General features: G+C 42.5%; 1 protein-coding gene across 2 annotated transcripts; it reads right to left on the bottom strand.

The window, feature by feature from the left end:
* Positions 1-95: 95 nt before the first annotated feature.
* STAT1 (signal transducer and activator of transcription 1) lies at positions 96-27811 on the bottom strand. Of its 2 annotated transcripts, none has more exons than XM_078608221.1 (25): positions 27631-27811; positions 27099-27218; positions 18585-18722; positions 18170-18314; positions 16829-16927; positions 16032-16124; positions 15075-15153; positions 14822-14904; positions 13993-14144; positions 11835-11993; positions 11243-11335; positions 10294-10353; positions 10156-10182; positions 9556-9649; positions 9225-9269; positions 8424-8507; positions 7502-7600; positions 7007-7142; positions 6667-6719; positions 6359-6453; positions 5567-5706; positions 5112-5297; positions 4511-4577; positions 4117-4387; positions 96-3893 (listed from the first exon to the last, which is right to left on the bottom strand). In XM_078608221.1, the coding sequence occupies exons 3-25, from the start codon at positions 18710-18712 to the stop codon at positions 3795-3797; spliced, it is 2487 nt and encodes an 828-aa protein (XP_078464347.1). In that variant the 5' UTR covers positions 18713-18722; positions 27099-27218; positions 27631-27811; the 3' UTR covers positions 96-3794. The 2 variants fall into 2 exon arrangements, with proteins under 2 accessions (XP_078464347.1, XP_078464355.1); XM_078608229.1 differs by having other exon boundaries at positions 27152-27218; positions 27631-27789.
* Between the last annotated feature and the right edge of the window lie 180 nt (positions 27812-27991).

Here is a 27991-nt window from a genome sequence, read left to right as displayed (position 1 = left end):
AGGTATTTGTTGAAAATGACGTACACATTAAATACCTGATATACTCTCAGAAAGAAATCTAATTTGTCGAATATATTACACCAGTACTGCAAGAGTTAATTTCATTTTCTTTATTAAATGAAATAAAAGCACAAAGCTGTGTTGCTTACAGCAACAAATCAAGCCACATAAAAGCGGTGCAAAGGGTGGTTTTACTTGAAAGGTCATGTTTGTTTTGGCTGTCTTGTGAAGGCGCGTCAGAAATTCTCCAACCGCTTCTCAATTTAACCCGAATCCAATCATCTGTGAAAATACAACCCAGGGCAATCATAACCGCCATGCGTGGTTATAGTTGTGGCCACTTATCTGCCATCCGCAAGCATGGGCATGATAATGTTGAACGAGAACTAGAAAAACTGAATTGTAAATTTGCTACTCTGTGCAGTAACATGCTCTCATTATAAGGGCACACACGTGGCAGTTAAATGCTCATGTACACACTTTAGTACAATTAATATTTAAAAGAGACCTTGGATTTATACAATTCTACAGTGAATAACCGTGTTACTTTTGCGATTGACGGGAAGCCCACCTGAAAGTAATCGTGTTTAAAAAAAAAAAATGTTGAGAAAAAAATGGCAACTTAAAAAAACCAAATTGGCCCAAAATGACACCAAATCTGTTATTTACCAGCTTAAATGGCAATGTATATATATTACAAATAACTCTGATCAGACAACTCATGCTAAAAGTAAAAGGCAGCAATGGAGAAAAAATTGGATAACACCTCAACTGAGGCCAAAAGGCCTTAGCATTTAACTCACGAACATACAATACATGTAAATACCAATGGGCACTGTAGTTTATCCGTAATGAGATGTAGATTATCGATAGTGTATGACATTCATTTTATAACCACAGCCCTTTTGTCCGTGCTCTGTTGGATACATGCTTTCACCACACCGTGTCTATCATGGCTTCCTTATTTTTACTATACTTCACTGCAATGGTCAGTGGGGTTAGTTGAAGAGAGGGACACCGAGCACCAGTTCAGATATCGTTGTTAGGTTTGCCGGTTTACCCCCATTACAAGACATTACACGTGTGTGTGTGTGTGCGAATACTGCAATATCCATTGTTTTTGGATGTAACAGATAATTTTGGATACAGATGTTTTTTTTTATATAAAGTACGAAATAAACAGCATGCAGGACAGCAGGACGGAGCTGCACAAGCCCTAATAAAGGCAATATGTTACATCAAAGCAAATATATATTACTGTGACATCCAGTGATACCTAGAGCAAACCACTAGAGGTATTGCTGTGGATGGCATTATCATAACCAGGTTACATTGAGGAATATGTAGTCAATATACGTGTTTAAGCTGTAAGTACATTGTCTGAACAATCCTATTACTGCTGTACTGCATCCATATAACACACTGGGTGTTCCAATCCTTGCTTACATTCTAATCTTTGAAGCATTTAAGATGCACTCCAAGCAAGTTTTTTCTTTACTGCTGGTAAATACATTCAAAATATATAGTTGCAATATATATGGTAATCTGAACAATACATGCTTTGTCTAATCTACGTGGACATGACAAAAAGACACGTCAAAAACGTTAAAAGTTTAAGAAATACAAGATAAGTGAATCCACAAATAATCGTATACAGAGGAGAATTGATTACATTGCGATACAAAGACACGTCTTTCAACATCTATGGCTTTTATCTACACATTTTTTTAAATCACCATTAATTACTTCTTCTGAGACCGTTTTGTCCTGCCAGGCAGAACTAATGTTACACGGCATGTGGAGAAGCACCTATAGAATCCCATCTTGAGCTTCATTTCACCACACAGCTGGTTACGAGAAAATACATTTAAGATTTCTCCCCCCCCCCCACCAAAGGAACGGGATGCTTAGGGATTGCTCCACTTATCATTATTCCTAAAAAAAACCCAGGGAACTGCTTATACTTGCAGGACACACAAACATTTCTTATTTATACAATAGGCCACTTAAACCATTGCCTGCTTGCTTACATTGCATAAAGGCGTTACTCCTTCATCGATTGTGAAGTTAAATGCAGTGAATGTTTTTATTAACTCTGGTCATTAAAGAAAATCACAAAGTACCTTTACTGTAAAATTAACTAAACATTTCTTAGGAAATCTCAAATTTCTTACGATGTGGCAAACCCCCCTCCCCCCCCAATTGCAAACAGCAGCATAGGCACGCAGAAGCCATGCAGGGCTGTCACACGGGCCACCTTTGTCCCCATCCTGAAGCAGACATTAACAGGTTCAATACAGGTACAGGTGTCATCCTCTGCTACTTCAAAATGTATACTTTAGCAAGGAGCACGCTCATTATTCACATTCATCAAGGGAGTAAAAGTAAAACAATATTTTTTAAAAAAGCTAATACAAAACCACGTACTGTACAATATGGGGGCAAATGAAAATAATCTTTGAGGCACATTCAAATAATACTTTTAGGAACTCACAGCTTGGAAAATAAAAGGTGGAAGGAAGAAAGTAAGCGATTGTTGTATCCAAGTATTTCCAAAATATCCCTTGATCCAGAAAATCTTTATTATCAAAGCATGATGGTTCTGCTTGCAGTGTTTGGATAATTCCAAAATCGAATGTTTCCATGCCTGGAAGAAAACAATAACCTGGAAAATCCCACCAAGCTACAATTGGAGCTAACATTAAAAAACCCATCCAAAGCACTTGCTGTAATACCTTAGGTTTGGTATCTCATGAAAATGATGATCCATATGGCCATCCACCCACCCCACCTACATTATCGTGGATTAAAACAGCACATTTGGTAAGGCAAGTATGTTATCACGAAGATAATCAAGGTGTTGAGGAATCCTTTACACTGCATACAAGTAACATTCTGCAACCAGCAAGCCAAATAATGCCGTTACTTGAAGATGGTTTTGGAAGGCATAACATGCAAAACACGAAAACGACAAAAATTATGTGCATTCATTCAGGTTGTCTGAATGTGCTACATTGAACAAGGCATTGTTTTTGGACAAACTTACATTACCGAATTTCTATATTGACAAATTATAGCGAGTTAATAAAAGAAGATCAAACTAAAAATCCTTAAGTGTACTCTTTAAAAATCTTTTTTTAAAAGCAAGAAAATGTGCAACTCCCAGTCACCTCTCTCAGCGTTTACATTCTAACGTTGGACAATCACCTATGCTCATCACATGCTCATCACATGCTCATCCTGGAATCAATTGCAACTTATTAGAAGAGCAACACCTTCCTAAATTAATAGGTTTCCTACTTCAATTGAAAACTCAGGTTAACTGGCAAGAATGCCATACGGATTACCCATGTACAGCTCTAAAAAGGAATCCGCACTCTGACCCAGCAGTGTGAAGGGCTCCACATATCCTGAAGAAGGGGACACCTGCTTCTTGCTGCCACAAGCCTCGCATCATATGTGAGGCTTCTGGGTTTGACTGAACATGGGCTCACTCCAGTTTAGCTGCTGTCACATGGTCACTAACTCTGGTTTCCCACCTCACCTCGGAGACAAAATGTAGATCTGAAACTTAAGGGAATTAATTATCTGTCTGTGGTAGTGCAATGATGTGAGGGTGAGTGTTGAAAGAGGGTAGTCGTTAAGCAATGAGTAGGTTATTGGGCATGCATAAATCATAAATGAACAGAATATGCCTAATAGCCAGATCTGTCCTCACACTTCATCATTCTCTGCTCAAACGTCTCCTCCCCATCCAGGTCTTCCTTTCTTCCAGAGGCATCTTGTGTTGTGGCTCAGTTGTTCTGGTACATGTGCGATGCCGGGAACGTTGAGCACGTCTGTCCGTAGAACGGGCTGTACAACGATTGGCCCTGCATGCTGCTCGAGTAACCCTGCAGCCGACAGTCATGGGAGTGCACACATGGCTTAGCTCACACAGGGCATAACTGTAGTAAAACTGGACAAAAGTTTACACGCACATTTCAGTTTACACGTAAAACATACAAAAATATATTACAAATATTTGTAGCTGCATATTTGGAACTTCACGCAATGAGCTGTTTGCTTGCAAGGCATGCATGTTTAGCCAATATGGTGGAGACTCCGTGTACTCACAATGCCACTGTTGGGCAATTCGGCGTGCCCACTGTTGATCTCATACTCGGGCGAAGACATGGTGAAGACTTCATGCGGATGTGCCAGCTGCCCTGAGTGTGGCGACATCACTTGACCTGGATGCTGGGGGGTCATGTGAACCGAGTGAGGGGAAGGTATGTGTGCAGAGTGAGGCGAGCCTATACAGCTCGAGTGTGGAGAAGTCGCGTGATTTTGTGGCTGAGAGATCATGTTGCTTGAGGACGGAGGGGAGCTGTTTGGCTGCGTTGACCTGGCGGATGGGGACGAAACAAACGTCAAACGTCCGATTCAACAAGAAATGCAAACCGTGAATTTCAATAAGCTTAATGTTTATCTGCAGCTGGTGTGTACAGCTGGTGTTGGCAACACTTACACAGATATGAACTGGGTTTTGATGTAACCAGGTTCCTTCGGGCCGATTTCCATTGGCTCAGGAGGAACTGCGCTCACAGATCAGGGAATCCAATTCATGAATGAATGCACCGACTTTACCTCTGTTTACCGCAACTCAGCATCACAACAGCAGAAGCTGAGGCAGCTTCTTTGTTTCACACAAAAGTTTCAAAAAACCCGCTAAATTACTATATTCAATTGAGATATATTATACTTCTAGATTTGAAGCGTTCGTGACTGCAATGATTCATACTCTTAGTTCTTTCGGTAAAGTCACGTAGGTAAAAAATGAAATTAAAATTAATTTCATTTTTTAAAAGTCACGTGGGTAAAAAATGAAATTAAAATTAATTTTATTTTTTATCTACGTGACTTTACTGAAAGAAATAAGAGTATATATTATACTGCTGGTGACCCTTCACTCAGTGACATCACCAAAAAGGACCGACACGAATATAGAGAAGCATACGTAAGCATAAATACGATGCACAGAAGCAGTTAGTTGGCAAGATGGCCGCTGTGCGTGCAGCTGTTCATGAAGGTAAGCATCTTTCACAGGCGCATGTGCCCGTGCCTCTTACCTGTTGGCGGAGCGTAGTACTTCCCAAACGCTTGGTCCTTGGGCACGTCCGGGTACAGGTACTGGAGTGGGTTTGTGGGAATATTTTGCTCAGCCATCACCTTGTACGTGCGAATGATGTCAGGAAACGACACCGCAGACAGCTGCTGCTTGGTGTAGGGCTCTACCGAGTTGATGGGCTTTTCGCCTGCACGCAAACGCATTCCAGTCCAGCAAATGAAAGAGAACTTGTATCACTCGCATTGTTAAGCCATTACAGTTCCATCAATTATGTATCCTTCACGTTACCGTGCACAAAAACGGCACTGGGTGTGGCTGCTTAAATCTTCTGAGTGGATATGCAACGTTGTTCTGTCATGCCATCTTGCGGGACCGTTGCCTGATACAACGTGATATTATGTCGAGTGTCATGACAGTTCCAGGTGTAAATATTCTTGTCACGTGGCAGGGAGCTACCGTCTCTGCTCTGCTCCACCCAGGTGAAGGTGATGCCACCGTCTTTGCTGCTCTCGCTGAAACGTAGCAGGAAGGTGCCCGGGGACTTCTGCTTCAGCAGCTGGCGCTCCCTGTCCTTGCTGATGAAGCCCATGATGCAGCTGTGACAGCCGGTGCCAGGAAAAGGTCACACGTCCAACAGACAAAGAGGAAAATCACAACCGAGCACTTAAAAATTATATGAAGCAGCCTTTGTTAACATTCCGATATCCAATAAAGAAAGCCTGATATGTGGTGGAATAAAGGACAAATAGCTGATATATTCTTTGAATCTGGCCACTTCCTTATCTGAAATACTGAGAAAAGGAGTTAATTTACAAATTAAGTGTTGGGTGTGTAGATGTGCCATTCTGTAGTGACAATGCAACTTTACTCTAAATTAGAACCCATTGAAATACACATTTTTTTAAGAATATGTACATGTCTGTCACTACTCTTTGGTTGTTTTCGGTAAAGTCACGTAGGGGAAAAATAGAATTAAATAAATGAAAACAACTAAATTAAATCACGACGTTTCGGGCGCAACACAAGCGTCCGTCGGAAAAAACCAAAGAGTATGAATCCTTGCAGTCACAAAAGCTTAAAATCTGGAATGTCTGTCACTCTTTCCATTTGTCAGAAATGGTGAATAACACTGTCAGTGACACTTCCCAAGTAAAGACATTCTTAATAGAATACAGGACTTAATAGCCTAGGTACGTCAGGTGGGATGGTGGGACTGCATGTGCTTCACTGGCATGAGGCCAAACCCACCCGTCATTCCACAGCGTAATGAGATGCTTTTTCACGAGTTCCAGGATGCCATCCAACCACAGCCAGAACGAGAAAGGCTTGTCTGGCAGATTCTCCTGCAGACATGCGAGAAAATATGTAGTGACATGTGTGCATTACCCAATGTTAAAAATAGACTGCAAGAGAATTGCTTGACTGAAGGGTAGGAAATGTTTATTTCAACTGGAAAAGAAAATGGATGATACAGCCAATGCACAGCATAATCGTGAATACACTCAAATGGTGACAACACGGTGCCAGAGACACCCAGGTGCAGGTGGTGAACATACCTTGCAGAACTTGGCCCAAGGAATGTGGCACTCGCAGTAGTTGACACGTGGGCCTGCCAACAAGCAAAGGTGCACATTAGCTATCTCGCAAAGGTAGCCAAGCGCATTATCGACAAAGGGACTTTCATATAGTGCAGTTGTGCGTGAACGGTGTGATGGTGGCGAGAGGTACAACCATACATAGCTGTGTTTTATGCATCAATGTGAGTTTGTGCGTACTGTGGAATGAACATTTGTGAAATATGCAGATCACACGTGAGAGCGAGCCTCCCCAGAACACTGCATTCGAGCTGCGAGGTTGCCCTATGTGCGCGTCAACTCTCTGTGTGTGTCTTCTGACCGAGAAGTTTCTCTGCCAGAGTTGACAGCTGCTCTGCGTTGAGCCCTCGTTTCGTGCAGGACGAGAACTGCCAACTCAGCACCTCGGAGAGTTGGCTCCACATCGCAGGTGGGGGGCTCGTGAAGAAGCTCACGTTCTGCAGAAGCACGCACACATTTACGTGAATAGGCATACATCCAAATATACACGTGCACACAGGTGCCCATGTTTGTGTGCTTCTCTGAGTAATAAGTTGTTCATACATAGAGTATGGAGGCATATCGTTACCAACAATAGCAGGATATAAGATTAAGTCAACGATTTAGGTACTTTAAAAGTTGATGATTAAATAGTTGAAACACATTTGTCATGAAATACAATTTTAAAAACACGTGAGTGCATTTGTTGAGTTAATTTCAAACATAAGTGATGCAAACTGTCGACCTAAAATTATTCCCAAAATTCACCACAGCAGTACTTGGGCATACTTTTGCCCTTCTCACTGCTTGCCCTCACCTTGGGGTCATTGGTGAGCATGTTGTACCAGAGGACGGACGCCCATCCCGAAGGCAGCTGGCTCACATTAGAGATGACCACCACTGGCAGCGAGCATGTCTACGAAGACAAAGATCCCCCGCATAGCCTGAACAGACTGCAGGGACAAGTGCTGCTCGTGAGCACCTATGAAGGCCGGCACGGCACACAAGGGGGTGGGGGGTGGCCAGCACCACAACAGTTGCTTGCCTCCCTCGTGGCGAAGTATTTACGCATCGCACTGGGTATTCATTTGTATGTATGCTGAACTTCTTTCACACCGCAAGTAGCCAACCGTGCTAATCGGAGGCTGAATCGACCTCGAGAATCCCCCAAGACCAGTTCAGATAATCGTCACCGGTGTTGGCCGTGAGCGAGAATCGAACTCGGGTCACTGGGTTCGAAGCGCGGCACACTAACCACGACACTACCACTTCCAAGTCGACAGCCACCACACACACACTTTTTGAGTGGGACACCGATCCTCACTTTTGCTCTGCTGACAGCCAACAAAAAGTCTGAGCTCTCAGATCCTAACACACTGAAGTATGCATTACAAGTTAAAGTTTCCAGACATTTCACCGCTGGCTTTTATCCCACTTGGTTAACCTTAAAATGAAATGTTGCCTCATTATAAACGGGTGTTTTTCAAAATGTGGTGTCTTCCACACATGACCTCGTTTCATAACTGGAGGCCAAGCTTGCTTCTGACCCCATTACAACAGTTCACACACGGACAAAGGATGAATAGATTTTTATTTAAGTTGGGAAAAGAGCGGTCGTTAAGGATGAATTTCTCCACGAGTACCGCAGCTCAGATTTGGTTCAACAATGTTGTTTAAAGTCTTCTGACACCACACTCGTGCCCTATCAGTGTGCAAAGGCAAAACCAAGGGGTAGCTACCTCCAGCTCGATCTTAAGACCCTGGTGGAACGTCTGTGTCTCAAAGGTGAATGTGTGCAGCTCTTCAGTCACGATCAGAGGAGCCTGTGAGATGGACAGACAGAGATTTACAAACCAACAGACAAGTAGGGATTATTAAGATCCACAAGCTATCAAAGGGTTAGTGCATCATTAATCATTCTCTTCATATTCGTATCTAATATCGTTGTTTTAAAATGTCAGGCTGATATTCCATTTAAATCATTTATAAGAATAAAAATTGGCTTTATATAACGTATAAATGCTAATGTATGTCAAGACTCTGTACAACATTGCAGGCATATAGATTATGGGGCACAAAAGATGCCTTTAGTCTAGAACTGATGGTAGTGATGTCCATTGGGGTGACAGGCCAGGGGATATCATGAAGAGATGGTGAGGAGGTAATAGGACAGGAAACCAGAGAAGCAGAGCCAGACATGAGAAATCCTTTCCTGATTGTTTTCAACCTTTTCTGAAAAATAGGAGTTGCTCCCATTTGAAAATGGATGGATTAGCAGAGGAAACCGGGTTCTGGGGATGGAGGAGGAAATTAATCATGACGAAATGCATTTAGGGTTTCCGAAATTTTGTAAGGCGTTGTAAGAAATTATACATCCTCGCTCAGTGCGCACGCTGCGTACTCGGAACCAAAAAAAATCAAAAATATTAATGTGCCCCACACACAAGGATTCATCTTCCCCGTAAACGAGATGTACAAATCGCCATCATCTGTGTTGACCTGAGCGCAATGAAGCGACTACCACCTACACTAAATTTCACCTCATTGGTGCGACCACCAGCCGAAGACTTCTGTTCCTTCAGCTGCTGCGGATGACAAGCGAAACAATTTAATTAGAACAGTTTGCAACCTTAACAGTCTCATTGGCCGCAATGCATGTGCCCGCCTGTGTGTATATTATCATCTCGGTCAGTCGATCCGTGGAAACTAGGTCTGCCCCGTGACCTCCTGCCAGCGGGCGTTCGACACTTCACGTGGCCTCAAGGTGCACATGGCCTGGCACAAGCGTCGTGGTGACGTCACCGCCACTTAGTGGCGAATGGCGGTTGTTGTGTATATTAAGTGCATCCCACTCAGCCCCCCCCCCCATACCAGGTGTCGGAATTCCACAGACAGGCTGCCATTGTTGGACTCCTCCATGTTCATCACTTTGGTGTTTGTGCCGAGGATGTTAAACTTCCGGCAGCTGTGAAAGAGGTTCAGGGTGGTGATCAGCGGAAGTTCGAACGAAACAAAAAGTGAAAATGTGTTCCCAAAAAAGAGGGTGCCTTCACGAGTTTTAGGCGTATTTCAAGTGAATGTCCAAAGCAAATTTACTTAAAATGTTTGACAGTTTTAACGTACAAGGATATTTACAGTCATGAATATAGTCAAATTGTATAGCCTTTGCTTCAACAACGCTGTCCACTTATGTTTCAAATATCACCAAGACAATGTAAAAGTCAGCCCAACAAATGTTATTTTATTCATACTTGTTCATATAGGAAATCTGTACTGAGTCTCAAAACTCTTTTTTGGGAGGGTCCTGCCAAAATTAAGACTGGTAACAAATAATAAATGAAGACCGCATGAATAGTTTCCATGAATCTTGTGGGGCAAGCGTCATAAATTGAGCATGCACTTCCAGTCACACAAGTTGACAGTTTAGCAATAGCAAACGCACCCAAAAACACTCATCCTCACTGCTCTTACCCTTTAATCGGAGGCCTGTCCACGTCCCTGCAATAGAAAAACAAAACCCGTTACACTCTTATTTTCACGTTAAAGGACAAGATTATGCAAAGTAGCGTAGACAGCCGACAGTACGAGAAGGCTGCCCGCGAGCGGTACCTGTCGATGACGGCCTTCACCTTGAGCTGGTAGTTGAGCTCCACAAGCTTGACCAGCAACCTGCAACACAGCCGCTGCTCAAAACTCTCCCTAAAATATAACCTTCTCCAGGAACGGAGCAGCATGTTTGTAATTCAATGGTGGGTAGGCCGACCATGTAGATTTCTGTATCTGCTGTGATACACCAAACCTGCTGGGTTGCAATGTGGCCAAGACATGGCAGTATAGCAAGTGGGGGTGTGAAACATCCGTGGAGATTTGAGTGTTATCCCTTTTGTATGTATGTTGAACTTCTTTCGCACTGTACGTAGCCAACCATGCTAATCGGAGGTGCGGTGGAAGGAAAAAAAACGAAACAAAAATATATTCTAAAGAAATGAGTTTTCAATCTAGATTTAAAAGTGAATAGCTCCAGTGGCTTCAGAATATCAGATGGAAGAGCATTCCAGAAGGCCGCAGAAGCACATTTGAAAGCACGCGATGCAGTGACCGTCTTTGCTCGATGGCTAGTCAAAAGTCACTGTGAGAATGACCGTAGTTCGTGTGATGGTTTATGCTCCTTGACAAGACCAGCAAGGTATTGTGGTTCAACTGTGGTAAGCACATAGGTTATCTGTAGGTGCTCTGGTTTATTTTTACATGGAAGAAACGAACGAAAAAAAACGGAACTTTCCATAAAAAACGCCAAACACTCAATGAGGCTTTCCTACATAACAAACCATTATCGCTTCTATGCAATTTTAAATCATGCACACAGTAAGTAGTAAAGCTCTCTCTTATAGAATAAAATCAAATGTGTTACTCTCCTATCATAATTTGTATGAACTTATTGAAATGTTAATTAACATTGGGTTTTCTTTTTACACTGTTGCTCAAATGGGTGCGAGCTACCACAGTGAGGAGTGGGGCGAGTCCCAACACCACGGATAGAGTGTGCAGGGGGGCTCACCGCAGCTTCACGGTGAACTGCACTCCCGTCTTGAGCACGAGTGGCCGCTGTGGGTGAGTCGGCATGCACGGCTGGCGCTCCACCACAAAAGAGCTGCACACATCCCATTGACAAGACGGAGTTGCACCTTTAACATGAACAGCCGACACCAACATGATCACCAATAAAGCCTGGCAGCATGCCCTCATGCCTCGCCCTCAAATTATCTCGCTGGTGACAGACTATGGCGAACGCTTTTATCTGACAGTGGTGCAGTCTCGGTGCTTTAGCCAGGTGCCACAGATGGAAAGATGCCTTTGACTGGTAGGGCCCGTATTAAGGCATTGGCAGCCATCTGCCTTACAGAGTCTTCCTAACGTTAAAGTAACGGTTGCAGTGTACCCGTTGCTTGTTTTTGGGGTGGCCCCTATGAAAAATGGCATCATACTTTCTATCCCCATCGCCTGTTCAGCCCACTCTGAGACTCGAATCGTACTGTGTACCAGGGCCCCTTGATGCTTCAATCCAGCAATGAGGTCTGTCAATCGTCTCATCTACTGCGCTGTGCCTCCATTATAATCTGCCTGCCCAGGCTCCCGTCCACAGTACGCACCTCTTGACGAGCGAGATGAAGAGCTCGTTGGTCTTCTCTTCCAGCACGGGCCGCATGGCGGGGATGGGGTCTCCGCTGTAAGACACCTTCTGCTGCAGCTCGTCCAACTTTTTGAGGTGCTGCCGCACCTGCAGCAGGCCCTCTGACAGGGAGGTACACCTGGTGGGTGGGCAGAAGAGGATCGGGAGCATGGTATCTTGACAGCTGCAGCGCAAATCCATTTACATATATCAGAAATCAGTATACCGAGTTTCATACCCTTTGACTTAAGATAAGTGGAAGTGGCAAAGGTGTAATATTACATCCCCGATATATGCAGGTAAGGCTGTATTCGAATATTTATGGAAAAGAATTATATTCATATCAACTGCCCACTTAATTTGAGAGCTAAATATAAAGAACACATTTTCACTTACCAACTTTACTGAAACAAAAAGAAGAGTAACTCAAAGAGGTTGATATTTTTTACAATCTCTTAGTTTGGAATGCAGTACTTATAAAAGATATTGAAAGAAATACATTTTTAAAGATGTGTTTTTACATGCTATATGTCTTTGGTATTTTAATTCAGGTATTAAACAATTAATCAATATGCAAATTATTTGGCGTATCTGTTTTGCATAAACAAGATATTTATGCTGTATTCCTATGTAACCCCATTGTTCAACTGGAGCCAAGCTACCTCGTTGGGCATTTCCCTCATTAAAACGAAGGTTCGAGTTTCTTATCCCAAGCTGCAATGAGAAAAAATATATATGCTTTTTTCAGACATCGGCCGTGGCTATTTCACCAGTCTGCGGTAAAAGATGGCTATCATGACGGGGCGCGATCTCCCCACGCCAGCCGCTTAGTCACGTGGAAATGTTTGTGCGCCACGGAACATTTGGGGTGGCCGCCGTTCGGGGCTGGCCCCAGCGCAGCAGCGTCATGGCACGTATTACGTGGCAAGCGACCGCCCACACGCAGCACGCAGCGCAGCACTATCGCTGCTCGCCCCTGCAAACGTGGTCGTGCCTCCTGAGCCAAAACAGCATATCCCCCCCCCCTACCTTGGTGGCGAGCCGTTACAAACCACTGCGTTTCTAAACAACAGCCTCCGCCGAAAGCACAGACTTCGAACCCACTCGCTTACACGTTTGTCAATGTCATGGAAATTGTGATAAATAACAATCTGACATTTCATGCAGTGCTCAAAAGAAAAATACCAAGGTTACTGGGTTGTTTATTTGATTGCAATGATCACACTTGTTTGCCCACGAAAGCCTCAGGAAGTCAAAAGTCTTGTTAGGAGGAACCTGCCAAGTTTTTGCACGAATTAAGTAATTTGCAGATAACTTTTCAGCACTGGGATATTTGGGCCATACCGTTTTTTTTTATTAAATATTTTGTCAAAACAATGTTTTTACCTAAGCCCTAATCAACAAAATGCCATTTACACAGTACTAGTTATAAGTTAAGCATGAAAGACATTCAATTTCTCCCGACACAGCTCAGATAAAACCAAGCACAAATTGACAAGGATTGGAATTACATGAATAAGGAAAATGTATGAATATGAACTGCTGCATCTTGTAGTAAAACCATAATTTCTTTGAGGTAGGATAACAAATATAAAACCATGAAGATCTCTACACAATTAAAATATTTATCATAACATGTAACATCATTCATTGTAGGTCTCAACCAAAGTGATGCAGTAAATGAATTAAAACCCATCCATGAGAGCAGTGTCAATGGAACATCTCTCTTCATAATAAGGATAAATATAACTGGATTGAAAAACACATGTGTGTCTATATATATGAACACATATGTGTATATAAATATGTGGGGAGGGGCAGTGTAGCAGTTAGCATGCTGCCCGATGAACTTGGCGACCCGAGTTCGATTCTCGCTCACGACCAACACCAGTGACGATTATCTGAACTGGTCTTGGGCCTCCCCTAGGTCGCCTCAGCCTCAAGTGAATACCTGGTGCAGTGTGTAAACTTTGCCACTGCGGAGACAAAGGCGGCACGGCATGGTGCTGGCCACTCATCCCCTCGTGTGCGTTCAATAGGTGCTCGCTAATAGCACTTGCACCAAAAGTCTGAAGGCTTTATGGGGGTTCTTTGTTGTGTTCAAACACAGTTCTGAGGGAGCGGGTACAGATGCTGACCAGCTCTGCAATTGATCCAGGCAGGTGTTGGGAGGACCGCCAATGCAGGCGATCTGCTGGCGTTGTTTCCACTCCTTCAGTTCATCGTTGAGCACGGCAATGTGCAGCGACTCCATGAGGCCCAGCAGCTCGCCCGTGCTCTTCAGGAAACGCTGTGTGTAGCCGCAAAAATGGCAAGCGTTGTGAACAGCCGCCCGTAAACTCGCGCAGCAGAGCTGTTTACCAACGTTATCAACACCCTGCTGTCACAGAATCCCCATTCTTCCCCAGTAAACTCCAGGAAGCCCTTGATAAACAGCAAAATGGGTTTCTGTGGGCGTAAGGGGTAGTGCGCCACTAACACCATTAAAACGCAACACTTTTACCCAACTGTTGCTAAAAAAAACCCAATCGACACATGATAAGTAGCTGGAGCAAAAGTGTTTATTTGTGAACTCACAGGCCTGTAGCTCTCTGGGGAAGAATCAAATCACACTGCCTAAATTTTCTGGTTTGATTCGGAGCTGGTAGTACGGTACACAGCTGTTATATGCTTTCCTACGGGTGGCTGTACGACCGTGTGTGCGAGCAGTACAAGACAGTGCCCATGCCGTGTTTGCACCTATACTCTTAGTTCTTTCGGTAAAGTCACGTAGGTAAAACATTTTTTTAAAATAAAAATAAAATAATAAACTCACGACGGAGACTTGTGTTGCCTCCGAAACGTCGTGAGTTTATTATTTTATTTTTATTAATTTTTATTTCATTTTTTTTACCTACGTGACTTTACCAAAAGAACTAAGAGTATGAATCCTTGCAGTCACGAAAGCTTCAAATCTAGTGTTTGCACCTGTCTGCGCTGGTCCAGGTCCACCAAGATCTGCTGCAGCTGCTTCATTTCCTGATTGCGGTGTCCGTTGACGTCCATGGTCTCTGCGCGTACACAACATAGCCACCACTGTCAGCACACATGTGTATGGGCATCGCACTAAGTGTATGGATGTCCTAAGTATCTGAATCAGGAATGATATCCGTGCAAGCCATTTGTGCAGGAGGGTAAGGGCAATGTATGTACATGAGATACGGCATGATAAGAGGCCCACCTCCATTTTGCATGGTCTTAAACTTGAAATCAAAGTCATCCTGAAAGTCTTCAAGGTTCTTGATCTCCTGCTCCATAGTCTATCAAACACAAATATGCACACCGAGGCCAGCAGTGGTGAGCATGCATGTCCAGTTAAAATTTTCAGGGGACCATTCAGAAAACATGGATAACACTTTGTGGTAGTCAGCAGTCATTGTTGTATGGAGACACAAGTTACTGCGATAAGAATGTAGAATTTTTATCTATGACTCAGGGTCATCAATGAAGATGACAACTCATTTGAGAATAAGGATATTGCTTTTTTTGTATGAAAAAATAAGAATAGGTTTTACCCTTTCTGGCAGTAAAACAGGTTTATATTTGGTGTTCAAACACCAAATAGAAACCTTTTGCAAGGAATATTGTCTGCATTAACCACAGGTACTTGTGGTGAACATGCATACAAACATGCTCTAATATATGCATTTTCCTTGAAACTGATTGGCCTACACCAGAGACAGCCTTCTTTAGGGCCTAGTCAGACCTGAGAATGACAAAAGTGAACAGTACAAAAACAATGCCACTATCAGGGCATTTAAAACTTGGGGTTAGCAGCTATAAAATGGGACCTGTTTGCCAGTATCAAAGTATAAAAAAATAAGAATAGGTTTTACCTTTTCCGAGTAAAACTGGCGTTTGAACTTCTTAACACCAGTTTTATTGCCAGTAAGGGTAAAACCTATTCTTATTTTTTTATCCTTTTATACTGGCAAAAAGGTCCCATTTAAAAAAAAAAACTGGTTTGTTTAAGTATATAGATTTAACTACACAGGTAAAATAGACAAATGGGTTATTGTATTGGCACGCATGTGTACATTGTCATTTTAAGTATAAGATGCATCATTGTTTTATTTGACTAGCGTACTCCTCGGCGTTCGGCGGCGCACATCAGCAAAACGCCAAATGCCTGACTTACCTGCACACGCTTGCGCATCTCGTTCATGTTGCTCTCCAGGTGCTTCACCTTGCTGGGAATTTCCATATGTTCATGCCTCACCATGCCACCCATCTGACAAGTCATGTGGACAAGATCAGGGGTTATGCTTCAAGAGTTATTGATCAAGAGCAAATGATACAACTTGCACTCTAACAAAGTCCACGGTGTTGTTAATGTACCAATTTTATTAAATGCTTTAATTGCCAAAAAGGGTGTTTAGCTTTTAGGGCACAGTGGAACATTGTAATAGCTACATAGTCTTCACAAACAAATAACAAATGAGGTATGTCATTACAACGAAATATATATAGCAGGCTGTGAGTACTGCATGACCAAATAGGCCTGCAAAAGACCAATATATGGAGCTCCCAATGTCGATGCACAAATTGTCCTCCAGTTACCAGATTTAGTTCATGGGACAGAGCATAATTTGGCATAACCTGAAGTGGCAAAACTTTAGTGCCATCAATGATGTCATCACACACTCATTCAAAAAAACGTTTTTAATTATTTGCCTTCATTATGAATGTAAAGAAATTGGTACCACTATCGTTTTTCTACCTCCGGTTAGTACTGAAAAGTGAGATATCTGGTCTAGGCCAAATTTACTAATTTGTGCTTGAAGTAGCTACAAGTTCAACCTGTTGTTGTGTAACCCCTACCTCTTTCTGTTGCTACTAAAAATGCAAATCCAAAACCTGCACAAAACATGCAAATTTCATCACGGCTCGTACAGAAGAGGTATGTGTGCCGCACGTCAGTATTCCTGGCCATACTTGCTCAATGTTGCGGGCACTGCTCAAGATCTTCAACTCCTCTGCCAGGCAATTGGAGATGATGAGAGCCATCTGGAGTGGGTCCTCCAAATAGTGCGCCTACGGGGTTATATAGAGGGAGAATGAGATAGCTTTAGTCTGCAGCAACATATTATTTATGAACATTACAATGCTTGTTCTACCTGGTTGTAGGTATGCATTTTCACCAGTTTTAGAAGAAAAAACGCATAAACATAAAATAAGAGAATATTGAAGGATCTCAAATTTGCTGTTGATATAGTCATTATAACAACCAATGGACATGAACTTCAGGAAATTATTTCAGAAATGAATAAAGAAAGCTATAAACTGGGCTCAATATAAATATAAGTAAAACAAAGTCACATACAACAAGTTTGATGAACAATTGAAGAAATCTGTTGGAGGGACACATCTGATAAAACATCAGCAGTGTATATCTCATTAACAGTCGATCAGGGTCAAATGGATTAAATAAAGAGGCGGATGAGACCAGGTTGGGGGCTGCCGTTGAAAAACTGAACTTAATAATGCAAAGAAACTTAATGTGCCTAGAAAAACAAGTTATTAATCAGTGCGAATCTGCTGCTATGACATGTGCATCAGAAACATGGACATTTACAAATAAAATGGAACAAAAGCTAACAATTGTGCAAATAATCGTAAAAAGGTGCATGCTTTGAGTTACAATGAGAGACGAAAAAAGAACACGGGAATCGGATAACCAATGCAAGTTATCACATTGACTATAAAAAAAAGTAATTGAGGCCGAGCAGGACACATTGTTAGAAGGGATGATGGCTGACTGTCAAGACTAATGATGGAGTGACAGCCAAAAGAGGGAACGCACCCATTGAGGATGTCCACAAAGGCGTTGGAACGAGACACATCCCGAGTACAGGACCCTAAGACATATTTTGCATCTCTCAAGTGTGAAAGATGGTGAAGTTTGGTGAGGCCTTCATCCACTGTTGGTAATTGTGGTAAGAATGGTTTTGGTAAATAGATTATTCAAATAAATGCTTTGCCGAGGAGCCCAATTATGCATTATAGGTAAGTTGACGCACCCTAACATTTCCATTCAATATTGCACAGTAAAAAACACAAACTACTCTCAGTAAATGTAACAGGGCTATGGGTGGACAAGCCTTTTTATGCATAATGTCTTCCCCCTGACCTCACCCCGCTCCAACCCTCGTGGTCTTAATATTCCAGTCAATGCTTAACACCAAATCCATAGAAGATTCAAAAGCCCTACCTTTATTCCCTCCATGCCCCGAATAAGTGTACATACATCCTTGTCCAGAATTGTACTCCACCTACCTGCAGATTCTGCTTAATTTTGCGCAAATTGTGCTGCAATAGGAAGTTGTTCTCCTGTGTGAAGCGGCTGTACTGGTCGTCCAGTTGAGTGAGCAGGTTGTGGAACAGCAGCGTGGCCTGGGAAACATTGTTGGATGCGTGGTTCCTGCACACAGCATAAAAGGAATTAGGAGTCACTTTTACAGAATCGATATTCCACGCCCAGGCACCAAGTTAATCATGCATAATTCTAGATTTGAAGATTTCGTGACTGCAAGGATTCATATTCTTAGATTTTTTCGGTAAAGTCACGTAGGTAAAAATTAAAATTTATAAAAGTAATTAGAATTTTATACCTACATGACTTTACCGTAAAAACCTAAGAATATTAATCATGCATGTACATTTACATGTTACCGGTGTGAGGGGCACCCACCAGTCGTGGCTCTCAATCCAGTGAGCGAGGAACTGGCGGACCTCCATGGGGAAGCTGTCATTGTAAAGCTCATCCACTTGTTCCAGAAACTTGGTGTCCAGCTGCTGCAGCTGTGCCCACTGCGCCATCCTTGCTCCACTAAGCATGCATCCACGCAAACAGACAACCGTTTTTAATCCCACAAGCAGGGCTAATGTGCCACTATTCTAGCTGGCATAGCACATGTGGAGGAGTGGTGGTGAGCACATCATAGACCAGGAGACAAAGAGGACACGTCCACATTAGAACTTACAGAAAAAATGTGGAATTACACCTAGATCACTGGACCTCGAGTGCAGGTGTACATCAGCCATATACATTCTCATATCCAAAGATAGAGCCATAAATGGGCTTGATGGTAATGAAACAATAAAATGTCCCACAGGTGCAGCTGCAATTGAGTTTTTTGGAGTTTGTGTCCAAAACTTCAGTCTGAACCAAAGTAAATATAATGCATCTCTGAAGTTACCAAGATGTTCCATTTAACCTCATAATTTAAGTCAAAGCAAACAATGCCCTTGTTCCATTTATTTACCTTGATTGTATGACCATTGTGAGATTGGCACTTATATTTATGCACTTTAGTTTGTAGTTCTTTGATAATTAGTTCCAGCACAATACACACTTGTAACAATGTTTACAGTATGCATGCCAATGATACAATAAGTAGATGGACATCTGTGATTAAGCCATAGGGGTTCAGTCAGGGCTTCAGTCAGACACAAATATCCCCTTTTTAGTTCCTGGCATGTGTAACACATTTCAGGTAAAACGATAAACATTACAAAAACACATGACATGTGAGATGTTTCTTCCTAGTAGTCGATGGGATGGTGACCACTTACAATGTTTTTAACATTATGATGAGTTTACAAGGGATCATTTGCAATATACTAAGCCAGGGTTTCCCAAACTCGAGTCCTCAAGACCCACCAAGCAACATCTATCCACATTTACAAATGTACTCCCCATTCAAATACAAATGTGTATGTTCCACGCTGCATAAGCCCGGTGACTGTTAAACACGTCCCACGTGATGTGCTAAGTAATTAACAACGTCTGCGTTAATACAGCCGATTCACATTAATATTGAGATCTCGGTGTGTGTGTGCACGTTCCATGTGGTGCAGACAGCGTTAATTGCTTAGCGAGTCACGTGGGATGTGTTTAATAATTATTAGGCGCGTGCAGTGTGGAACAACTTAAGATGTATTTTAATGGGAAGTAAATTGGTAAATGTGGAAAGTTTGGGAAATCCTGCACGAGGCCAACTCAATATCTGGGCCCCACAGCCTTTGAAAATAATTTTATCTTAAAATCAGTCTACTATTCAGTGCATACTGTTGAAAATATAAATTAATCTAAGGCTGGCTTATGTAATAAAATGCTACAGCTAAACATTCATCTGTAAAATCCCATCAGCTAATAGATTACAATTATTTCTTCTGAGAAATAAAAAAAGTCCCTTATGTGTGCATTTTTAGGAGTGAATTGAAGGCTCATACTCATGAAGTTCATCATGTCTAACGATACTGTATATTATATGTATTACATTTTTAGTCGGGGTGTTAAAAACAAAAAAATGAAATCCAAAAGTATGTTTTTGTTTCCAAATTTTTAAAAATGAAACCATAAAAATATAACCAAAATCAAAACCCAAAAGCCACTGATATATTTTAATTTTGTGATCACCCAGAGAGGTAATCAGCATCCCATGGACATTATACTAACAATCATTATTTGTTTTTGATATCGTGCTCTTCATACGGTGGTATCTTACGGGCACTTTACACGTGATAAGCAACTTGCAATCACATCTTAAACGTTCGAAGGGCACCCCTGCTTGGCAGCTATCCCTGTGAGGCACAAGGGGACTCAGCACCTGGCATGTAAGTGGGCATTACTCTGAGTAGCCGGGGGCAATTACTATGTGCAATCCCAATTGAGTCATATTCAAGTAATTTTTCCAAATTGGCAAATTTGAACAATGACGCCAGCAGACAATGGCTTACTCATTTCGAATGTCAGGGGATAATTGACATTTACTGTGAAGGAGAAGATACATTTTACAGTTATGCACCCACAGTAATAACCAAGGTGGCCTGCCATATTCTAACCACCAACCTCTGCAACAAGCGGCGAATAAGCTACCGCTGGACCAAGTCATTCCCAATTATTGTGCGGTTATCAACCAAGCTGCGATTTCCAGCTGTACTATATGCAAGATTGCAGAATATTAGGAATCTAAAATCAGTTACATGTGCGCACATGACTGACACTTATGAGTGTTTCTTTACACTTGCCCATGTGTTTATTGCTCAAGTTGAAAAACGTTAATTCCTATAATTTATCAACGTCTCAGCCAACATCACTTTTTGTCAAGAATTTATACAAAGTTGGATTTAACCATGAGTGGGGTCTGGTACTCCAAGCCAACTGTCAGTTTTAGTGCTCCAATGATCCCATCTACAAGAATCCGAGTATCACAAACATTTCATGTACAGTAAAGTTTGTCTTGCCTGAAAAAAAATGGTTTAACTCTATAGAGGCATGGAATTTTTTATAAATTTCCCGTCTCCCAAATATCCTTTTCCTCCTGCGACACACATAGGATACGGCTGGAAAAAGAGGGATCCAATATATATGAAATTATATTCTCGGAAGCGAGTGCTTTTCTTTTGTAAGCGAGGCTGCCAGAAACTACCTTGTTTACTTTCATACTTGTGTAAGACATACCACAGAGGCAGCTATTGTTATAATAATTTCAAAGTGTTCATACAGAGTGCATAGAAAAGACACAACCACATGGTCAACTGTGTAGAATTTGACTGGTCCCATTCAGCATAGTAACATGCTGAAAATAATTTGTTAGGATGATAATCTTGTGATATTCATATTGTAGAGTGAAAGATTTGAATACCAAAAACACTTAAAAGTCACTTGGACATGTGAAAGGTATGGAAGCACATGGGTGATTTTGCACTGATCTTCATGGCAATGCTGGCACAGTAAGCAAAGCACTGTATTGTGTAAATAGCAGGCTAACCAAGACCATCTCTGAAAAAGCAGGGCTTTTTGGAATGTTAAAACTTGGAATGTCATCAAGGTTCTTGAAAATGTGTAGCAATGTAAGTAATGTACAGTGGTATGTAGACCATCCAATGCATAACCCGTGGGCAAAACACAACTTAAACAATATGGAGTGACAAAATGGCAGAGGCAAAATATGAGCAGCAACACCACGAATGTAGCAATTTTTCAAGACACATTATGAACAAGGGCGAAATGGAGGCGCACTGGTTCAATGCACTGTGACTAACACGAGTGGCGAGTGGTATCTGAACTGGCTCCACCAACCCACAGTGACGAGAATGGTGAAGTATGGTGTAAAAAAAGACTATGAGCGACACGGCATGAGGAAGCCTTCATCAGCAGTGGATTTGCAAAAGGTTGTCGATTATCATTATTCATTGTAAGCAAGACAGCACACTTCTTGAGACAAAATTATGAATAAGTTTTTTTAAAATTACGAAACATAAAAGTTTGGTCATTGACTTTTTCTTTGGGAAAAATGTTTATGCAAATTAGCTTCGCACAACGATCCCATAGAAGTGGGTAATGTTAAAATGTAAATTGAAGCAACAAGCAATCCCCAGTTGTCCAGAATATAGTTAGACCACTGAGAGAGCTGCTAATGCCACTTGCTACACCATTTAAGGGAATCAACCCGTACCAGCCATATGTATTTACAAATTTACTTTAAATACTTTACACCTTCGCACTCATTATACACAAAATGCTGAACACAAATGAACCTCAGTACCTTGCTGATCTTTTAAAGGAGCATAGACCATCACGCAAACTCTGGTCACATTCGCAGTGGCTTTTGGCTAACCATTGAACAAAGATGGGCACTGTATCGCGTGCTTTCAGATGCGCTTCTGTGGCCGTCTGGAACGCTCTTTCTGCAGATATTATAGGAAGCCACTTGAGCTATGCACTTTAAAATCAATAATTAAAGCTAATTTCTTATAAAACTGCTTTGTATTTAGTTTGTTATCCTTCCCCTGCACCTCCGATTAGCAAGGTTGGCTACATCCAGTGCGAAAGAAGTTCAACATACAAACACTGACCTTTCAGATGGATAAAGCACTCGTTCACTCCCACACATATTCTCACACACCAGGGCAGCCAAACTCATGCTTTCTTACACAACATTCATAATTGCCCTTCAGATCTGAAGCTGATATCAATCTTCACCCCACACACACACATATACACGCCGACATTTGCCAAACCACTCTACACATAATCACAACCTTATGCTGCTAATTAATTAATGTATGTACTCTGCATGCACACTCAGTTTGGACGTTTCGGTCCTGCAAACTCAACTTTTGAAAAACAGCTGTCAAATGTCTGATTGCTGGGCTCCGTGAATTTTTCTATTTTATTTACTAGGTAAAGCCCAAATGAGCTATAAGCTCTTTTTCAGAGGTGATCTGGCCACACAAGATTTCCCATTAAAGTGGCTTATCATCAAAGGTTGGAATATGTATAAGCGGCCAAATAATCTAAACGCACATTCATAAATATGGAGGGCAAAACTGGAGGACCAGGGGAAAATGTTCACGTGACCACGGATAGAACATGCAAACTCCAAATACAGTATATACTTGTGTGTCGGTCGGGATTGAACCCACGACCTGCTGCATACGAGGCAAGGGAGATAACGTCTGTTACCAGATTATAAACTCCGGAGACCATAAAAATAATTGCTGAAGTGAAACCATTTTACAGTGTATGTATTTACTCTCATTGTATACATGAAGGTCGATACAATAAAGGCACTAATGACAAAGAGCACTAAATGATCCTCCAGCCTGAAATGGTCCTCCACGAAACACGTGAATCTTTCAAATGTTCAAACCACACAAAACCCAAACATCCCTGTAACATTGACGTACAAGCTAATTGCCACTAAAACTGGCACACCATTGTCACCTTACGTCGATAAAATGTAGCACTTATTTCAGTACAGTTTTCTTGACTGCCACTGTGACGATGAGACAAAAGCATTCATCAATTATAGCTCCAACTCAGGGAAAAAATTCAATGTAAGTGGCACTCTCCAACTGATTTACTGTAGCTCCATTATGGATCTTTTTCTCATTAACATTCTTGAACGTAAACAAACCTCCCCTAGAACATAGTACAATACCGAGCACATAGCAACAATAGCAGTGTGGAATACATATCCATAACCAAGTAAATATTAAATTGCACTAAAGCATGGGTCACGATGACTGCAACAGCTTGTCTCGTCCTGCAACAATACAAACATTTCCTCCATTGGCTGCCATGCTAAAAAAAGGCCTCAGCTAATGTGTGTCAGAGTTCATCGGGTTAAGATTCTTGGAGCCAACTTCTGTTGCATAATCGATTATTAATTAAATAAATATGGCATGCAATACCATTCACGCGAAACATAAACAAGGCCATAATTTGCACGTTTCCCCTCATCAAACACGAGATTTGTGGGAGGGATTATATTTCTAATATATGTAATACATACATTCAAACTCGCATCTCTGTAATGTTTAACTGAAAACACACATTGCAATGATTTGTACCATCTGTTGGCCTTTCACCAAACCATCCAGAATACATCCAACCTCATCTCAGAGGCTGAGCAGGCTGAGCCTGTACAGTCTTCGGATGGGTGACCACCATCAACCAAAACAGGTGTCACAGGCCACTACGGGGCAACAGTGTCAGCAAATGGCAGGTCAGGAAAATCCATCGTTATCCTATACGATGTTCAAATGTCTTTGCTCCAAACCTTCACCAACCCGTATTGACCAGCATGGCAAGGTATGGTCAAATAAGCCCCATGCTGTGAAGAGGCCCTCATCCAGCATTTGGACTACCCAAACATGTACATATGATAGACCACTCACAGAGCGACTAATGCAGATGTGTACACGTATCATCTCTACATACTAAAATGAACTGAGCACATTAACTGTGTAATATCAATTGCCTGACTTACTAAAACGGCTTAGATAGACACTACACGAATTCATAGTTCAATCATTTTGGAAATTCAATAGCTCACACTGTAAACTTTGCATGTTGAACCCATGACAATCAACACTTTACAACACATGCTGTCCAGCTGATCAGCCACACAGCACCACTATTCCCAGATTTAACCAATAACCCAAGGGTTATGTTTGAGGCAAACATGTTCTACAACTTCCTGTAAAGTCATTGAGTAGAGTATACAGGAATAGTTTTGGGACTTATTATATACAGCTATCGTGGTGTCATTGTTAGCACTCTAAATTTGCGATCTGGAGACCAACCCATTCAACAACCCTTTGCCTCCATTCACCCAGAAGCACCACTTTCAAGACGTTCAGAAAGCATGGACTATTCAGACAAACTAGCCACTAAAGGGCCATTATTTTAGTGGAGACCCTTCTGCCAGCAGAGGTGAAACAAAGAAATTGCAGGGCTGCAACTTTTCTTTATTTCACTACTGTATACAGCATCCTCTCTTAAGTATCTTGTAGAAGCACCACAGCAACTGAGGACATCTGGAATACCTATGACGATCAGTTTTCTGCCAAAAATAATAACCTCCCTGGAAGAATGGACTTCAACAATGGGACATTACAGTACTGTATCTAAATAACTATTGTGAATTGGATTTTGATGTATAAGACTCAATGCATTTTGATCACATTTGCAGGGAAGTTAGGAATAATTAATATTTAGAGAACTTTAAGTGATGTGCATTAAGGGGTTGAGAAAGTGCTCAACAATAACCGAACACTTCGTGAATCAAGACCATAACAAATGCATTTTACACCTAGACCAGCGAATGAAAATACGGCGGTCCAAGGTAGAGGCGGGGACTGTGGTCTCAGAATAAATTCAAGAGTTCTCCTTGATGCACTAATTTCAGCGCACGGTCAATATCTTTAGTAATGCTGTAACAGGAACTGCGGGCAATGATGAACGATCTTGGCGGTTGCTGGTCAGAATGTTTACCACGACGGCATACAGAAGCAAAATTTGGCAAACTGTCCATTGTGGTTATTCGTGCATAATTTAAGTATTATCCTGCACAACATTCAGCATTGGACGTAACGTTTTGAATAATGCACAAGATAAGTCCAGCTCAACTTGACATCTTGTCCACTGATTGGGAAGCGATTCAATCATATCCAAAGATATGGATACGTTATTAGTCAGATATAAGTACAATTGTATTGCGACCCGGCTCAAAACAGTACGGGAAACTGAAATGTGTAAATGATATAACTATAATGATATTTTTTTGAGTCTGGAAGCCATGACTCATTGGCTGCAACAATGTTTTGGATTAACGACATGTGGAATAATGTAGATAATTCCCCTAATAAGGGAGACGTAAAAACTGTCACCATGATCAGCATAAGCCATGCTTTACCTACAGGTTGGACAAAGGCCAACGTCGTTGCCAACACTCCTGGTCCTATGATGCCAAACTGCATCTCGCTCTTACAGATCTCATCACTCCAACTTCACAGTGGACATCATCTCGGGCAGTGGCTCTTTACCTGGGATGCACGCACCCCCTGGGGGTGCGAGATGCCATTTCTGGGGGTGCGAGACTTGGCCACATGTTTTTTTTAATAAGGTAAATCATCGAAACACAAATTAAGCACGGACATGTAAGTACAACTACTTTGTTTCATCAAACCTATGTACTTATTTTCATTATATATTTTTAACCATTGAGAACCAAATGGGGTATCAGGCTGCAGTAAAGGTTAACAACCATTTGCTCTCGAGCATGTTCCTACTTCTGACAGCCATACATGAACTTGTATTGTTCTTCAACGTGCATGGTATCATGGACAGTACACAGTTGTGTAAAGCAACTTATGTAATGTACTTGATTACAAAACAGTACTTTGGTTGTACATTCTTATATCGTCAGTTTAATAAAATTGAACTGTCTCCACGTCTACCGTGCACATGTCTACTGCTTCAAACTCTTTGAAGGCTCTCAGAAAGCACTATGGGCTGTCTACGGGCTGAACAGTCTTAGATCCTACAACTGTTCATGGACACATCACAGGTTCACATCCTGCCCAGAGGTCAAACTTAATCCCACCTCTCCCAATCATCACGGCTATTATCTTCACACCACCACCATCATCATAAACGTCACTAGTTTCACCACCATCTCAATCATTACCATCATCTTCACCAAGATCAGAATCATCACCCTCATATTAATCACCTTAATTTTTACGGTCGTCATCATTTAAATATTCACTATTTTCTAATTATCCTGGAAAAATCCAACCCACAGTCTTTATCATCGTCGTCATATTCACTCGCTGTCAACATCATCGTCGTCACCATCGTCCATCCACGGTCAGTAAAATCAACATTATTTGTGAGTCTCCACTTCACCTGGTGTAATCAGTTGGGCCTTCCTCAGCAGGCAACACCAAGTTGTGACTTGCCTCTTCGAGCGTGCTGCGATGCTCGCCGCGGGAACGTGCAGACTTCACCCGCAAGCACAAACCGGAGCTGCGCACCTCAAACAGAAAAGCGGCACTTCAACTTGTTGTTTTCCGTGGTCAAGCGACGGTGGTTGTGGTGGTGGAGGGGTTGAGGAAGGTCAACTCCTGGCGTCAACACGGAGCCGTGTCTCCGGCCAGCAGTCAGGCAGCAGCCCGTCTCTCCTCCCGTATCAGTCCACGTCTCTGTCTCTCCACACGTCACTTCCCAACCCGCCTCAATAATAAAATAAAGAATTTGCACAGGGCCTCGGCTTAAGCAGGGGAGGCCTCAACGCGTGTGTTTACCACGCAGAGACGTCTGGCCACGGGGGGGGGGGGGGTGGCGGACACGCGACCCAAGCCCATGTCACCTACGTCGACCTCCTCCTCCCTGTACTCTCGCGTATCTCTCCGCGGCCGCAACCCGTCGCCGAACGTACCGTCGTTGCGTCTCCTACTGCAGGCGAGAAAGAGTGAGAGAGAGAGGGGGGCTCCCCCCACACTTGACTCTGGACTCCAGACGCGGTCGAGCGTGACGCCGCCTTCACTGCCGCACTCGTCCTGCCACTGCTGCCCACTGTCACGAACACGTGTGCGCGTGTATGTGCGCGCATGCGCAGTGGCGCGCCAGTGTTTGTACGCGAGCCACCCCCCACCACCCCCGCAAGCCCCCCCCCCACCACCCCCGCGAGCCCCCCACCCCCCACCACCAGCGAGAGCCCCGCCCCTTCTCACGACAACAATCACGACGCCGCCGACCAATCAGCGCGCCGCGCTCGTGGCTTAACGGCGAAGGGCGCG

Source organism: Lampetra planeri, chromosome 2 (assembly GCF_965212315.1).
Source record: "Lampetra planeri chromosome 2, kcLamPlan1.2.h2, whole genome shotgun sequence".
Classification (NCBI taxonomy): Eukaryota; Metazoa; Chordata; class Hyperoartia; order Petromyzontiformes; family Petromyzontidae; genus Lampetra; species Lampetra planeri.
This window is presented reverse-complemented; position numbering and strand designations above follow the sequence as displayed.

Bases quoted from the DNA above. Each gene is read 5' to 3' on its own strand.
- STAT1 (XM_078608221.1), bottom strand. From the start codon at position 18,712: ATGGCGCAGTGGGCACAGCTGCAGCAGCTGGACACCAAGTTTCTGGAA. The intron at 4,388-4,510 runs GTAAGTGTTGCC...CCCATCCGCCAG, and splicing joins AAAACCCAGTTCATATCTGT to GTCAACGCAGCCAAACAGCT. The intron at 3,894-4,116 runs GTGAGTACACGG...TGTCGGCTGCAG, and splicing joins AATTGCCCAACAGTGGCATT to GGTTACTCGAGCAGCATGCA.